Source organism: Sarcophilus harrisii, chromosome 4 (genome assembly GCF_902635505.1).
Source record: "Sarcophilus harrisii chromosome 4, mSarHar1.11, whole genome shotgun sequence".
NCBI lineage: Eukaryota > Metazoa > Chordata > Mammalia > Dasyuromorphia > Dasyuridae > Sarcophilus > Sarcophilus harrisii.
In genome coordinates, this window is record NC_045429.1 from 11,721,256 (window position 1) to 11,737,699 (window position 16,444).

General features: G+C 45.3%; 1 protein-coding gene across 2 annotated transcripts; it reads right to left on the reverse strand.

The window, feature by feature from the left end:
- Positions 1 to 1,088: 1,088 nt before the first annotated feature.
- Positions 1,089 to 16,444, reverse strand: LEPROT. 2 transcript variants are annotated; one of them, XM_003767277.3, is made up of 4 exons: positions 15,432 to 15,613; positions 9,454 to 9,529; positions 6,549 to 6,735; positions 1,089 to 2,092 (listed from the first exon to the last, which is right to left on the reverse strand). In XM_003767277.3, the coding sequence occupies exons 1-4, from the start codon at positions 15,445 to 15,447 to the stop codon at positions 1,985 to 1,987; spliced, it is 387 nt and encodes a 128-aa protein (XP_003767325.1). In that variant the 5' UTR covers positions 15,448 to 15,613; the 3' UTR covers positions 1,089 to 1,984. The 2 variants fall into 2 exon arrangements, with proteins under 2 accessions (XP_003767325.1, XP_031824818.1); XM_031968958.1 differs by lacking the exons at positions 9,454 to 9,529; positions 15,432 to 15,613 and adding an exon at positions 16,272 to 16,444.

A 16,444-nucleotide genomic window follows, 5' to 3' on the forward strand; every position in this document is an offset into this window, starting at 1 on the left:
ATGTATAAGGAAAAGTCATTTAACACATGTCAATAAGGTTTTTTTTTAAAATGCTTATATTTCATTCAGAATGATATACATACAAAGAAAAATAAGTCAGTTGATTATATCAAAAATACTGTGTTTTACAGGAATTGATAAAGGTGTCATTTCCACAGACAGATTTTACAAAGCACAGGCACTTTGGTGAAATGAAGAAGCAGTTTGTCTGGCTGGACTCAGACTTCCCTTTCCTCACTGTTCCACTGGAGAAGGGGACAAGGTGTGGAGGAATAACTAGAAAGAGGAAGATGATCACAAAAAGAAAAGCAATAGGAAAGAAAGAATCCCTGCTTAACTCCGCCCAATAACCCTGCTCACAAGGGAGAATCAAGACAAGTAGTCAGAAAAAAATGGAAGAATTGCAGTTGATCAGAATCCCTGCTCAATTCTGCCCAATGACCCTGCTAATAATAAGGGAGGACAAGAGACAAAAGGGGAATGAGAAGAAGGAAAGAAGAGTCGTTCTCCAGCACTGGGACTCACTCCAGTCTGCTTCTCATGGCTCCATGATGACCCCGGTGGGTTCTAACCTGTGTCCTCACAGCCTCTACCATGGCTAGAGAATGATCGATGTTCCTAAGTTATAGATTAGAGACTTAGAGCCAGAAGAGGTCTTAGAGGTCATGTAGTCTGACACCTTCATCTTTACAGATAAGAAAACTGAGGCATAAGGGAGAGGGAATGATCTGCATGAGGTCATGCAAGGAGGATAACAGAGCTCATGTTAGACGCAAGGTATAATTACTGAGGGAAGGAGGGGAGACTGGCATCTCCTACTGGGAACTTCCTTTACCAAGAGTAACATGGAAAGCAAAAATCATCACAAATCATAGACCTGGAAGGGATCCCCTGAGAAGCACATGGCTTGGCTGTCTGCCTTCAAGCTGCTACGGAAACATTAGCCCCACTTTACAGGGAAGCCAATCGAGGACCCAAGTCACCTGCTTCCCAGCACCATCCTTTAAACAATTTTGGGGGGAGGATCCCACAATCTCTAGAAAAGTACCCAGTGAAATTTCCTTCTACTGATGCAAATGCAATTTACCTCCAAATTGTTTTCAAGAGAATTGCCAGGGTGGAGGCTGAGAAATGAAGAGATCTACTCAGGGTCCCCCAGCTAGATTGTATCCAGAAAGACCAGAGCCTAGGTTCCCCAACACAAAGCCTGCCCCATGATCTACTTCACTCCACTGTCTCTCTAAAGCAGGGCTCTCAACCCCAATATCATGGACCCCACTCTGCCATCTGGCAAAGCCTTGGGATCCTTTCTCAGAATCAAATAAAATACATCAAATCAAAGAAGGTTAGTGGGAATGAAGACCCAATTTTTTTTCCATCTACATTCCCAGATCCCCCAAAATCTATCTTCAGACCTTTGTGGACATGGTTAAAATATCCCTGTTCCAAAGAATTTGCCACCTCCATATTTCATGCCCAGACAGGACAAATGACTTTGGTAATTTAATTGATAGTGATAAAGCACCTATTATGCGGCAAGGATTTTACGCTGGAAGCGCCAATTCCCATCATCCCACTCCACCAATATGGTGCTCCCAAGCAGCTTCTGTCTTCGACTCAAGGGTCAACTGCAATATCCCTAGATGTACATGCTCAGTTTTGTGGCTGCAAAGTTGTCTTAAGTAATCACACACACACACACACACACACACACACACACACACAACCAAGCTTGGAAAATAGTGGAAATAAAAGGAAGCTAAACAGTATAACTCATAAATATGAATATGGGGACAGAACTATCTGCTGGTAATAGAATCATTACTCTAAGTGCTAGTACTTTCCCTTAATAAATTGTATAACACAGGAACAATGCAGGAGGGTGACACAACATCACCTCACACGCTTCCACCAAGAGGAACTCGTGGAGTCTGAGTGATCAGGACAAAGTCCAAAGTGGCGGCCCGCTGACGTCCTGCCCCCGCTACCAGCTGAAGTCGTCCCCTCTGCCAAATACAAAGAAGGCGGCTTGAAAGGTGATGAAAATGACCACGTTGCCCGCTAACATCAGGCCACAGGCTCCCCACTTGATCTGAAATACAAGAGAAGAAAGACCATTACATCAGGCTTGATTATATTCACAGGCCATTATTTACAAAATCTTTATGATTTTTACTCATTAAGAATGCCAAACAAAATACCACACGCAGATGCTAAAAGGCTTAATAAGGCAATCGGCTGAAGTCGGGAGCCGTTAGACTAATTACTGCGGGAATGGCTGCTAATTAAGCCCAATACCAGCCTCGATGTTTTCCCCATTAGGCACATTACTCCAATCTTTTCTCCCGCACTAGAGAGGATTGGACTGACTTAACAAAATGCAACAAAAAAACAATAAATGAGGCTGTCGCTGTGCTCTGTACTCAAAGCTCTGAAGCAGGGCCGGGGATTGGTTTTGTGAGAAACGATGTCATCAAGACTCATTCGTTACAGGCAAATGGCTTTCTGGAGTTGGGGAGTCTTAGACCTTAGATGGATTCAGATTGTCTCATCCTAAGGCACACAGAGAGATGAGAGAGCCCTCTAGTGGACAGCGGTGCTTTAGCCAGTAGAGTGGTGAAGGCTATGGCTTCAGGATGCTCTTCATCACCCCATCTCTCTCCAATCCCCCTTTTCCTACTTCCATTATTATGTTGCCTTTCCCCTTCCCCATTAGATTATAAACTCCTAAGAGTAGTGCTCCTTCCTTTTATTAATTATATCCCTCTTCTTAGAATCGTATTCCTAAATGCATAAAAAATAAAATAAAATACAGAAGTTTGCAAAGAAAGCCAATTATGATGAAATATAGATAACAAAAAAAAACTCAGTTCTTGCACACCACGTTAAAGATTCCTTCCTTAGAGACATGGATAATTTGTCTCCGATGCAATCAACGCAGTTTAAAGATAGAGGAAAGCTCTGAGGCTTTGAGGCTCCAGTCAGTTCATTCAACAAACATATATTAAGCACCTGCTGCATGCCAGGCACAATTATAAGCACTGCGTATGCAAGGGGAAAAAACACAGATTATTTTCTGTCCTCAAGGGATTTATATTTTTATATGTCCCATTTTGTTGTGATTTTTAGTCAGGTCTCGCTCTTCGTGACTCCATTTAGAGTCTTCTTGGCAAAGGTACTCGAGTACTTTGACACTTCCTTCTCCAACTCATTTTACAGATGAGGAAACTGAGAAAAATAGGGTGAAGTGATTTGCCTGCGGTTACACGGCCGGTAAGTGTCTGAGGTCAGATTTGAACTTAGGAAGATGAGTTTTCCTGACCTCAGGCCCAGCACTATAGCCACTGCCACAGATGAGAACACATGATACTCAGAGACACCTCCACCTGATTTTCTCAAAGTCACACACACAGTAAATCATAGAAATGGGACTCTTGACTCCAAATCTAAAAGTCTTTCCCCCATACCATACTAAAGATCACAAGACATAATACAGTGCTCACTGTAAGAAGAGGGAAAAGGGAAATTTAAGAAAAGATGATAATGGCTTCCTCTTCACTAAAGCTCCTTAAGAACACTGACCAGCTATTATTTATTAGCTCTGCTGATTTCAACTCCAAGAACCAAGACGTCCCTCCCAGATTAAGCTCATCAACTCCAATCTCAGCACCTAGATCTTCTGTTGTTTTCATTTTTTTGTTGTTATTACTTAGGGGGGATGTCTGGACTCATATGTGGACTGGATTAAAGTGAGGGAGAGTGATACAGAGTCAGTCTCACTCTCTTCCAAGGTCATCCAAGACCAGTAACAAGCCAAAAATCAAGACAACCAATGATGGACTGGGATGCAGGGCATGACCATGGCATCTTCCTTGTCTGATCAAGCTCCGAAGACTCCACAGAAGCTACTTCGGTTCATTCTGCCAGGGGGAAGTCTCTGCATGCTTAGGGCAGACTCCCAACTCACTTATGAGTGTGAGCTCCATCAGTTACCCTCAACATAGTTTACTCCAGGCTGTTGAGATGGTTTCCTGCTCATGCTACAGCTTCTTGGAGCCACGGGTGAGAGCTGCCTGCCAGGCAGATGCTGCCAGATGGACTGGCAGCTTGGAAGAAGGCTTGGCAAGCCCTTACACAAGAGGTTCCAGTGCTTCCATACTCAATACACAACATAACTCAGCCCTCTCTTTCTTCTTACTGAAGAGCTAGAGTTGTAACTCCTCCCAATGCCTTCCTTTATAGAGGGCAGGAGCTGGACTCTCAGATCACTCCAGTCTGCATCTATTGCTTAACCTGGCTTTAGTATGCCTCTTCATCAGGTACTCCCAGTCTCCCTCCAAATCCCCCCTTTCCTACTTCCTTTACTATGTTGTTTTTCTCCCTACCCATCAGATTATAAACTCCTTGAGGACAGGGTTGGGCTTTCTTTTTATTGTCTCCTAGAATTTAGCATAGTAACTGACACATAAAAAGGTGCTTAATAAATGTCTCTTGGATTGGCTTGGTGCCTATGCACCAAGGAAAGGAATGGATTGATTCTATGATTATCTCTTTTCTAAGATAAAGAGAATCCTTTTTGTACTAGATCCCTCAACAGTTTGTGATCAATTTTACAAAAAATTATTTATTAAGATAGATTGTTTGACTCAGGATCCCAGAGTTCCAGAACTAGGAGGGTTCTTAGCACATATCAAGTCCAATCCATAGCAAGAAGGAATGCCTACTGTATTATACAGTGAAGGGGAAGAGAAAAAAGAAACAAGGAGAAATAAAGAAGTGGAGCAAATGGGTAATGACTTGTCAAATTTAAAATGTGCTGGGGGTGGGGAGGAGGAAAAACCTGCGATGCTGCTCCCTGAATCAGAAATTCAGAGTCAGAAGGAACCTAAAAGCCCTGAAGGCCAACTCCTTCATTTACAGATGAGGAAACTGAGACCCAAGTGGTGAAGTAATAGTTTAGACCCTTTTGAAAATTTCTTTTTTTGTTGTTCTTTGTATTTTAAAATGTTTTTGTTTATTGCTGACTAAGTTAATAATTAAAAAGAAAATTTAAAAATATATATTTTATAAGAAAGCCACTTAACCTCTTGGTCTGCCTCAAAGGTTTTACCTCTAAAATGGGGCTTACTATAGTGAGTTGGGAGAATAAATGGGAGAAGGTTTATAAAGCAGTATGTAATCTCAAAAGATGTGATCTAAGATTTCCATAATGCGGTACAGTGGAAACGGGGCTGGATCTGAAATCAGAGGACCTGAGTTCAAATCTTAGTTCTTGATGCTTAATTTCCTCTGTGATCTTGGGGAGGTTACCCTTGGCTTCAGTTTCCTTATCTATAAATGCGGGGTTGACCTAGATGACCTCTGAGATCTCTTCCTCTTCTAAATTGATGATGCTATGATCGGTCTATTATTTTTTTTTAATTCAAATAAGAAATAATGTGGAATAACTAAAAACTCCAAGAGAAGCAAGGCTAAAGTCAAGTAGCATTCTGGGAGTGCCTTGGATAGGCTGACTTACAAAGAATAAGGAATAAAATATGGATAAATGGGAAGATAGACTCAACAGATATGGAGAGAAAGACTGATGGAGGGATATAGATTAATGGATGGATGGATTGATGGAGAAATGCATATCAATAGATGAAAGCATGCAAATAGACTGGATGGATATGGAAAGAGAAAGACAGAGACACAGATAGTTTTGGATATGGATAGATTAATGGATGGATGGATAGATAGAGGGATGGATAAATGCATATCAACAGAGAGAAAGAGGTACACAGATTGGATAGATATGAAGAGAAAAAGAGAGAGAGACAGACAGAGACTAATGGATGGTTTTGGATATGGATGGATGGATGGATGCATAGATGGATGTATGGAAGGATAAAGGGATGGACAAATATGTATATCAATAGATAAGACAGTGGTACACAGATAGGTTGGATGGATATGAAGAGAAAGGTAGAGACAGAAACTGGTGGATGATTTTGGATATGGATAGACTCATGGATAGATAGATGAATAGATGAATGGAGGGAGAGATGGATAAATGGATGAATGGAGGGATGTATGGATAGATAAATGCACATTAAGAGATGAAGGTACACAGATAAACTAGATGGACATGGAGAGAGAGACAGAGAAAGTGAAACTGATGGAAGGATATGGATATGGACAAACTGATGGAGAGATTCATGGAGGGAAGGAAAGAGAGAGTGATGGATGGATAGATGGATAACAAGGATAGATACACAGACAGACAGACAGATACATCTGGCCCTAAGAATTAAAGCAAAGACCCAAATGGAAGGACTGTAAATGAAGTTTGTGGATGACAAAATCACAGACCTACGGTTGGGCATCCCCGAGGCCTTTTGATCCAACTTTCTCATGCTACAGATAAGAACCTGGGCGAGGTCTTTTTATTTTATACACAAATTTAAGTGGCAGGATTGCACCCTGGATCCCCTTACACCAATCTCCCAGTCCCAGGCTGGGCACGACCTCCCACACAAGCCGATAAACACAGCCAAGCTATCTCTTACCAGAGAAACTCGTGCAAGGACGATGGGAAGGGCGAAGGCGGACACGACGATCCCTGTGGTGAAAAAGTACGCCAGCTCCTGACAGGCACTGGTCGAGGCATCCAGGTCATCCAAGAGTCTTTTGACAATGAAGAAAGGGATAGGGCAGAGCACGTAGAATATCAGCACCAACAGAGACCAGTAGGTTCTGTCAGGGGAGGCAGAAGGAGAATAACAGTCACGACTGGCGCTGAGGAAACCAGCAGTGTCCCAGATCCTCAGCATGTCTCAACGGGAAAGGATCTTGCCAGATAAAATGGTGAAGACGAGGCCCAAGTTAGCGGAAGGAAGCCCAGACTCGACCTTAGCTCTCAAGTTAGTTCTTTAAGAAGCTCCCTTCTCTGAGGGAGCACAGGACATGGAGTCAGGAAGCCTCCACTTCCTTCTGGCCTCTTTCTACTCCTGCCAGCCCGAGGAAGTTATTTAACCTTTGTCTGCCTCAGTTTCCTCTTCTGGAATAACACCATCCTCATGGGGTGTTGTGAATGCAAATGAAATAACGCATGCAGATCATGTACAAATGGTTGCGGGCTCCACAGATATGAGACCTTTCTTAACCGATCACCCAAGACGAGTGACCATGTTACTCCCAACTCAATAAACTCAAGGGCTGCCAATTTCCTTTAGGATCCAATGCAGCCTCCTCTGTCTAACCCTGTGTTTCAGCCTTCATTTTTATATTGTCTTCCCCTATTAGAGTATAAGCTCCTTGAGGGCAGAACTGCCATTTTTATACCCCAGGGCTTAGCACAGCACATAGTAGGTCCTTAATGAAGGTTTATTGAATTGAGTAACATCACATAAGACTGGAAAGGAAAGCTGAAGGCTGATTATACAGGAGCTCTTCATGAGCAAGCCCTAGCCGCCTCCACTCATTTAACAATGAGTTATCTCATACATGATAGGTCATCTCCCACCTCCATGGTTGTCAATAGCTGGGAGACTCTCCCGGCCTTTGCTTCAAAAAACCCCAACTTCCCATCAAAGCTTTTCCCAGGCTCAGGGATCTCTGGGCATCCTTCCCGATCCCCTCACGTTCCTGCAAAAACGACCTCACAGATTCTGTGGGAACTTAGCCCGGCAGCCGAGGTCTCCTTTGTCGACATGTTAACTGTTTCCCTTTTGTGTCTGTGTCCTCGGGAACTGGGACAGCCTCTGCCGTGTTCTTAAAAGGCAACAAGGTTCCATTCCCCATGTTGTTACTTCAGTAACAATGACTCTTCAATCTATCGTTTGTTAAGCAACTTTGTAGAAAGCCCCAAGTTCTAGGGAGCAAAACATGAAATAAGTCCTGCCTTTGGAACAGAGATTCTCCTGGAGGCTAAAACCCAATCGGGACTAATAAAGACAAAGAAATCCACAAAGGGAGCGGGCATTAACCCTGAAAGAATACGGGAAGACTTCAAGCTTTGAGCAGCTGAAATTTCACCATTGAGCACAATGACTCGTTCTGGATGCTCCCAGTGGTTCTCCAGGTATGATCTAGAGAATCCTGGGGATCCCTGAAACCCCTTTAGAAGATCTACAAATTCAAAAATAGTTTTTATTTCCAATATGGTAAATGCCTCTAAATATAATCCAGATAAACAAAAACACTTTGGAGATATCCTCAATAATTTTTAATAGGATAAAGTTATTGAAAACAAAAGTTTGAGAACCATTGCGAGTCTACAGCCTTCTCAGCTGCCTCTGATTGAAGGGGTGAGAGACCACAAGAGACTCTACCTGAAACCTTTCTTTATGCAATGAGGCCACATTTGAACTCAGGTCCTCCCAACTTCAGGGCACCAGTCTAGATACTGTCTTGAATGTAAATTGCCTGAGGGCAGAGGACTGTATTTCTTTGATATTTGTATCTCCAGCACACAGCACAGCAAACCAAATCCGCAATAAATCTGTCATTCATTCATTTTCACTCACTCATTCATTAATTCCTGCCCGCAAAGCCTGCTCTCTAATCCTGACAGCATGCTACCTTATAACAATCATTAATTAATTGTAATAATTATAATAATAATTAAATCTGTTATTATAATATAATTATAAGGCATAATAGAATACACTACAAACCACTCCCCAAACCTCGGGCATTCTTCCTAAGTGAGGATTGCACTCTGAATCACATACACACACACAAACACAGACAGACACACACACACACACTCACAGACACACACACTCTCACATACACACTCACACAGACACACACACACTCACACTCTCTCACACAGACACACACTCTCACACATTCACACAAAGTCAAACTCCCTCTCACACACACCCATGCGTGGTGAGCAGGATCAATAACGTAAGTTAGAGCCAGAGGACCAGAAGCAGTTCCAAGTCTGACCCTCACCACCGGCCTGACATACATGGAGCCTCGCACATAAAAGCCCGTCTCAGGCCCGGCCTTTGCACTGCCTGCCGCCCAGGGCTGGAAGCCTTCTCTCCTGACCTCAAAGCATCGCTTTTCTTCCGACCCCACCTCTTGCAGGCAGCCTTTCCTGGGCCCCGGCTTGACGCGTCCCTTTTGGATGACTTTCCATCTAGTGTGGGTGTATTTTCTTTACACTGAGTTATTCACATGTTACTTTCCCCACAGAACGTGAGCTCCTTGAGGAAAGAGCCTGGTATATAGTCAGCACTTATTAAATGCTTGTTTGATAACTAACTTACACCTCTAACCTCCAATGCCTTCCATTACCAGTGGGCAGAGGGAGGGAGAACAGGCTGAATCCTGGGGTCCCCTTGACTCTAAAGTCCAAGATCTCGGACAAAACGGGAGTCATAACCTTGGTCAATTGGGCAACTGACAGTGGCCTGGAGAACAGATGAGAAAACTTTCTGATGGACAGAGAAAACTTACCCATCAGCCTGCAGGGCACATCCCGACACAAGCAAAATCAGTCCGATGACTGCACTGAAGGACAAAACAAGAATAGCTGTGGGGAGAGCAAGGGTTCAGAGGTAAGTTTGCAAGGCCTTGAGTGATTCTGTGTTTCATTATTTTAGGATTTTCCATTCAAAACTATCCTATTTGCTGTTAATTGTAAATGGCATAGGTTTCTAACACTGATCTAGAACTGGGCAGAAACTCAACGGCCATTTAGTCCAATCCTTTCTCTTGACAGATGGGGAAAATGAGTACGCAGGTTCAGCCAATTGCCAGAAAACTCTCCTTCCTCACAAACACTCAGAGCTATCTAAAAATGAAACAGTGTCCTCTGGGATCAGTTCCCCATCCCTGAAGGTCTTCCCCAGCTAGGAAGGTGGCAGTAGGATGCACCAACACCACCTATGCTTCTGAGCTCTGTATTTCTTAATAGATTTTCTAAGCTATCACCTCTCGGTCTTTCTATCTGTAAAATGGGAATAATATTTCTACTACCTGACAGGGTGGGCATGAGGATCGCATATAGAGACAGAATGAGTCCACTTCTCGTTGAGGTCTTGGTCAGACCGAAGAATGACCTTTAAAAGCCACGTCTTGGTTTCCCTGACTGTAAAATGAGGGGCTAACTGATGTAATGGAGAGATGCTGAATTTGGAATGAGGATCTGAGTATGAATCCTGGTTTAGTCAGTCACTCACTAGCTGTGATCCTGGGCAAACACTTCTCCTTTTACAAATCTGCTTCCTCATCTGTAAAATGGGAATAGCTACTTCCTCCCAGGATTATCAAGAGGATCAAAAAAAGCTAGTTCCTGCAAAGAGCCCTGCCAACTCTAAAGAGCTAGCTAATCCTAACTCTTCTTATTAGATCTTTTTTAGCTCTAGATCAATGATCCCAAGGTATACTGATTACAGCAAGTGAATTGGATGGATGCAGCATCTCCAAGACTTCTCCTCTTTGTCTCCCGCCCCAAAGTGACCCTGACTAGTCTTACTCCACCTCCTAGTCCTTCCTACAATTCTCTGTATACACCAATTATCGAGCCAGCACAGAATAGTGGGAAAGGCCATTTTCCAAGCTTATGCTTATAGAGTATTGTCCAAAGGGTAATTAGCCTTAAGTGCTCGGCTGTCCAGCCTCAGTGCATCAACTCGAGCAATTTAGCCCTTTACAGACAATGATTTGAGAATGATTAATTTATCAGTTAGGTTAACAGTAACCAATACATTGAATCAATTGTTGTCATTTCAATCATGGCCAACTCTCTGTGATTCCATCTGAGGTTTTCTTGGTAAAGATAGTAGACTGACTGATTCTTTTTGTACAGCAAAATAACGTTTTGGTCAGGTATACTTATTGTGTATCTAATTTATATTTTAATATATTTAACATCTACTGGTCATCCTGCCATCCAGGGGAGGGGGGGGGGGGGGAAGAGGTGAAAAATTGGAACAAGAGGTTTGGCAATTTTTAATGCTGTAAAGTTACCCATGTATATATCCTGTAAATAAAAGGCTATTGAATAAAAAAAAAAAAATAAAGATTTCAGTTTTACTAAAAAAAAAAAAAAAAAAAAAAATAGACTGATTTGCCATTTTCTTCTCCAAAAACTGACAACAGTCTCTCTCAATGACTAAAGACCATAAGGTAGAATTCACCAGAATTCACAGTTTTAGAAGTCCAAGAGAATCAAGAACAGGAGGTTATATGAACGTGAATAGTTACAAAGTCCAAAGGATCACAGATAATGGAAAACAATATGATTGGATGGAAGTCAAGAACACAGAACTAGCAACAATCCCTCCTTCTATCTCTTTGCTAGGCAAAGCTCATTCACGGGTTCACCTACATGGATAACATCCCCAACTTTTTGAATACGGACAGTCTTGCAGAGAAAGTCCTGGTATCCACCTGCATCTAGCAAGGCTTGCTGGTGAGATAACAGGTCACTCTTCAATGTGCATGGATAATAAGAGGTACAGGAATAAAATATTACCTTGAATTGGGATGATTTATGAGACAACTTAACTCAGAGAGGAAAGCTGAACTTCTGAACTTAACTCATAGGCTATGAAACATGGCTTGGGCAAATTTTCATAATATAGAAGGTGAGCCAGAATAGAATCAATTCCAAAATGGAATCAGAATCAATAGGATTTTCTCACTAGCATCAGATAAGTAGTGTGGGGACAAAGAGAATGGCAATCTTGTCTCCAAGAACAGCCTTCTTTTACCACATCATGTCTATCGCTATGTTTTCATATTCTGAGGCTCTCTGACTCCCTCTATTTGGGAGCCACCTGTAGGCCTCTGAAGGTTCAGAACCCCCCATGCTCTAACAGTTCTGATGACTAAAACTCAAACCAAACAAAATTCCCCTATGGCCAATGTTTGCCAAGATCCTTAATTTAACTCGGCTAGTCTTTCAGTGGCCACCATTAGCATGGTCCAATAGAAATCATGCTGGATTCAGAGTCAGACTTGGGTTTAAACCCAGTTCAAAATCAATGATCTAATCTGTACATATGAGAAGGCATCTTGGCTTTAACTTCACAGAAAAATGGAGGGCTCCATTTCTGCCTGTCCTAATCCTAAGAATTAGAAATGGGAAGAGCCCAAAGAGATCCCTCGTTCAGCCCTCTCATTTCATAGATGAGAACATCAAGGCTAAAAACTCTGTGCTGTGAGTAACCTTAGAGTTACTATTTCTGGTTATTATTTGGTCTGGTTATTAGGAATTTTGGATTATTATTTCTGGTCAAAGAAGTTGGGCAGACAAAGACAGGCTCGGTGCAGATTCTTTTCTCCATCTTATAGGGAAGCCTCCACTAGCTCAAACTTCAGCTCCTACCAAGGCATTGATTGTGATAAGGTGAGATTAACAGATCTCTCCAGCTCTACCAAGATCAGATCAAATTAACTCCAGGGAAACATCTCCCCGGGACACATCAATGTTAAGACATCCTCTTCCTGTTCCCCTCAACAAATTATTGGGCCTCCTGTTCCTTTTTATTATTCAGTCTCCTAAATCTGGAAAGTAGTCAAGAAGCCTCACCCAACCAGCTCGTTGCTTCTTGCCCCAAAGTGGTGAAAATCCTAATAATATAATTCTTCCTTTTGTTCTAGAGTGTCCCAACCATCAGCTAACTCACATCTGTCAATACTAATTAAACTTCTTAACTTTTAGATTTGTCTTTTTCCAAACCCTTTAATTCCAGTGCTTTTCTTTTTTAATGATTTCCTATTTATCCTGTATATAATTTATTTTGCATATATTTGCTAGCATGTCATTGTCTCCCCTGTTAGTAGCCTCCTGGAGGCTACTCCTAGAGGGCAGGAACTGTCCTTTCCTTCTTCTGGATTCCCAGCACTTAGCATGGAGCTAGGAACATACTAAGTGTCTAACAAATGCTCACTGACCCCCAAGCAAAGTGTCTTCAGGAGGAGTTACTCTCCAAGAGGATCTTGGCTCCTCTGGGTTGAGAAATTTCCCCCAAAATTCAACCCTCTCATTTCTTAGATGAGTCTAAACCCAGCAGGTCTGATTCTAAGCCATCGGCTTCTCCCACTACTCCATGTTGCTGCTCACGTGTTCTCCCTGATGTCATTTCAGACTGAAAGTGCCCATTAAATGGTTTTAAAAGTTGACAATAACGTGTAAAGTCACAATATAACAAAGTGTGTTGTGTGTGTTTCAAAACAAAAACCAAGGAAAAGACTCTCAAAGGACTATCTAGAAAGTCACTGAAGACTATTATCATTCAACAAGTATTTGCCTACTATGTGCCAGACACCGTGTGCCAGCTTATGAAAACCCAGATCTAGGTTCCCCCAGAGATAAGATGGAGCTTGAGTTCTAAATCAATGTCACACGCGCTACTTTCCACTGATAAGCAATATGGTACAGCAGGAAGTACACAAGTTCAGGAGTTCAAGGGCTAGGATTCAAATGCTACTCGATTATTACTTTTGAGTGTGGGACCTTGGACAAGTCACCCCTGGTTCAAATCTATGATCCCTACCATCTATTCCCTCTAGGACCTCTTTGGGGATTCAAATTTCTAATCTGTAAAATGAGAGACTTAGACTAGATGGTCCCCTCAGCTCTAGTTGTAAAGCCAATGACAGGAAGGCACAATTTACACAGAAGAACAAGTCCCCCTTCTCATCGCTCATCTTTTTGTGGCTCTCCCACTTCAGGAAACCTTTCCCAGTCAAACCACTCCCAAGATTTGTCAAGCCTCCTTCTCCTTTCTTCCCACTGCCCACTAGGATTTATGGCACTTCCTGTTCCGGAGTTCCCTGGACATCCATGATTAAGAGCTACACAGCTAGAAGGGAAGGAGCTGTAACAAGATTCTAATTTCTGTGGCAGTTAATTCTGGCTCACATTTGACATTGGAAGCAGTCCAAGAACACAATGCTGATAAACTGATATTAAAAATGAAAAACAAGCCAGAAGATAATGTGGGGGCTGTTTTCTAGTGGAACCCAACCCAAAAGCTGCTGCCTAAGGACAAGCAGGCTTCTTGGGTATGCAAAACCTTCATTTTCTATCTCCTTTCAGTTCAAACAGTCCCTCCACCAGCACAGATAGCAGGTCTCACCTTCTGTCAGAGCTATAGTGCCAAAGCTCATTGCGCTACAGTAAGCTTGGTGATAAACTTCCCGGAACTTAGCTCCGGGGGTCTGTGGACGGCGGCCCACGGCCCATTAACAGTCCCATATTGATGATGTGTGTAAATTTTATATAAATCTAAAAGTGCCATATAAAAAGGGCTGTCAATATTATCAAATTGTGTGATTTTGTGGTTAGAGAGTTGGATGCGGCCTCAAGTTCCATCAAAAACCAGTGGTTGAGTCTTCAATTGGGTCCAACTCTTCATGATCCCATAGGGAGTTTTCTTGGCAAAGATACAGGAGTAGTAGTTTGCTATTTCTTCTCCAACTCATTCTACAGATGAGGAAACTGAGGCAAGGCAACTTGCCCAGGCCCACTGCCTATAATAGGCTGGATCTGACCTCAGGAAGAGGGGTCCTTCTGGCATCAGGTCTGGCTTTCTATCCACTGAGCCCCCCCCTCCCACAAAGCCCTGAGTTCATACCCAGTCCCAGATTCTATGTGACCAAACAGGTCATTTAATACTGTTTGCCTCAGTTTCCTCTACAGTAAAATGAGCTGGAGAAGTAAATGGCAAATCACTCCAGTAATCTTTGCCAAGAAATCCCCAAAGGGGGTCAATTAGAGTGGCCCGGGACAAGACTGAACCAAAGTTTGTGGCCACCTACCCGGCACCTCTAAGCGCTCCCTAAAACTGCAAATAGGTAAGAGAGTGAGTTTCTGCATTAGTGAAGGGGCTTTGCTCAGCAAGAGCTCCTTCTATCAGGGAAATCCCAGGTCGGGGCCCTAACCCATAGGACCACAGGCAGCCAACCAATTGGAAGTGACCTTAGAAGCTATACCGTTTAATCTCTTTTTTACAGACAAGGGAACTGAGGCCGAGGGAAGTGGACTGCACGCTCGAGTCCCAAGGGCTCTAGCAAGCGGAGCCGGGGACGGAACCCAGGTGCTCCAGCTCCCAATCTAGCTGGCGTTCCTGACACCACCCCCAGGAGGGTGAGGCTAGGGGCACGGAGCGCCTTGTCCGGCGTCACGGACCCCCCAGCTCCTCTGGTCCCCCTCCTTCCCGCGTCCTCTCCCCCGCACCCCTCCAGGGCTCTCGGGGAAGGAGCTGCCCGGCTAGCGGAACGAGTCCTCGGAAAAAGAAAGGATGGGGAGGGGGGCGGAGAGGAGGGGGAAAGGAAGGACCGCCCGCGGGGGCGAGAAGCAGCAGTGTCTGGTCCCGCGGCTCAGGGAAGGCTCCCCCGGCCAGACGCCCCCTCGCCTGGCCCGATGCCCCGCGCCGCTGAGTCCGGCCCCAGCAGGGATGGTCCCGGGGAGGGGGGAGTACCTTTAATCCCGGCCATATCTGGGAGCGGGAGCCGAGCTTCCGGCTTCCTGCTGCAGTCCAGGGCCGTCCCGCCTCGTCTGAACTAGTGCCTGGCCCGGCCAGCCCGGCCCACCCTGCTCGGGCTCCCCCGCTCAGCCCCGAGGGAGCCAGATCCCGCCCCCAAGGCGAATCCCGCGCTCTGCGATCCCCTTCTCCCCCAGGTCCTAGGAGGGCCCGCCCTCCGCCCCGCTGACTGCCCGGCCACGCCACGCAGCAGCCCCACGCAAGCCCTTCCCGCCCCCCCCCCTCACGTCTGTGGAGGAGGACCCCGGCCCAGGAATGAACTGCCCTCATTCCGAACCCCCCCCCCCAATCTGGCCACGCCCGGCAGCATCCCGAACAAAACTTCGCCAGCTTCCCCCTCTCCCCTCCCAGCCAGAAACTGCCCCCCTCCCCCGGAGACCCGCCTGGCCCCACCCCTCCCCCCATTTCATTTGGGGCGAAGCTCCCCCCAGCTCCAGAGCCCGCCCCTCCCGTCCTCGGGGGGGCCGCCTTCAGCCTGACCACACCCCGCAGCATCCCTCTAAGGACAACGTCCACGCCACAGCCCACCTAGCACCGCGGCCGGGAGTCCCCTCCACACTCCCAGCGCCAGCTCCCCCGACTCCTCCACCTCGAGCCCCGCGCCGCCCGGGGGGCAGCGGCCGCCCACCCGGGCCTCCGGCCTGACCCGCCTTGCTTCCAGCGCGGAACCCTCCTCTTCCGCCCACCCCTCCCCCTCCTCGGCCAGGGAGCCCAAGCAATCGCCAAGCCCGGGTCTCCACCACCCCCGCCTTCTGGCCCCTCCGAACTTGCTAATACCTGCTCAGCCCCGCCCCGAGCCCTCCGCTGGGCCCCGCTGTCAGCGCCCGGGCCTTCATCCTCCTTCCTCATGCTGCAGCTCGCCCATCCTCGCCTCATCCGAGCCCCCTAGAGAGCCAGGAGCCAGGAGCGGGCCCCAGCTTCTGCCGGCCGCCCGGAACCGAGCCACCCCC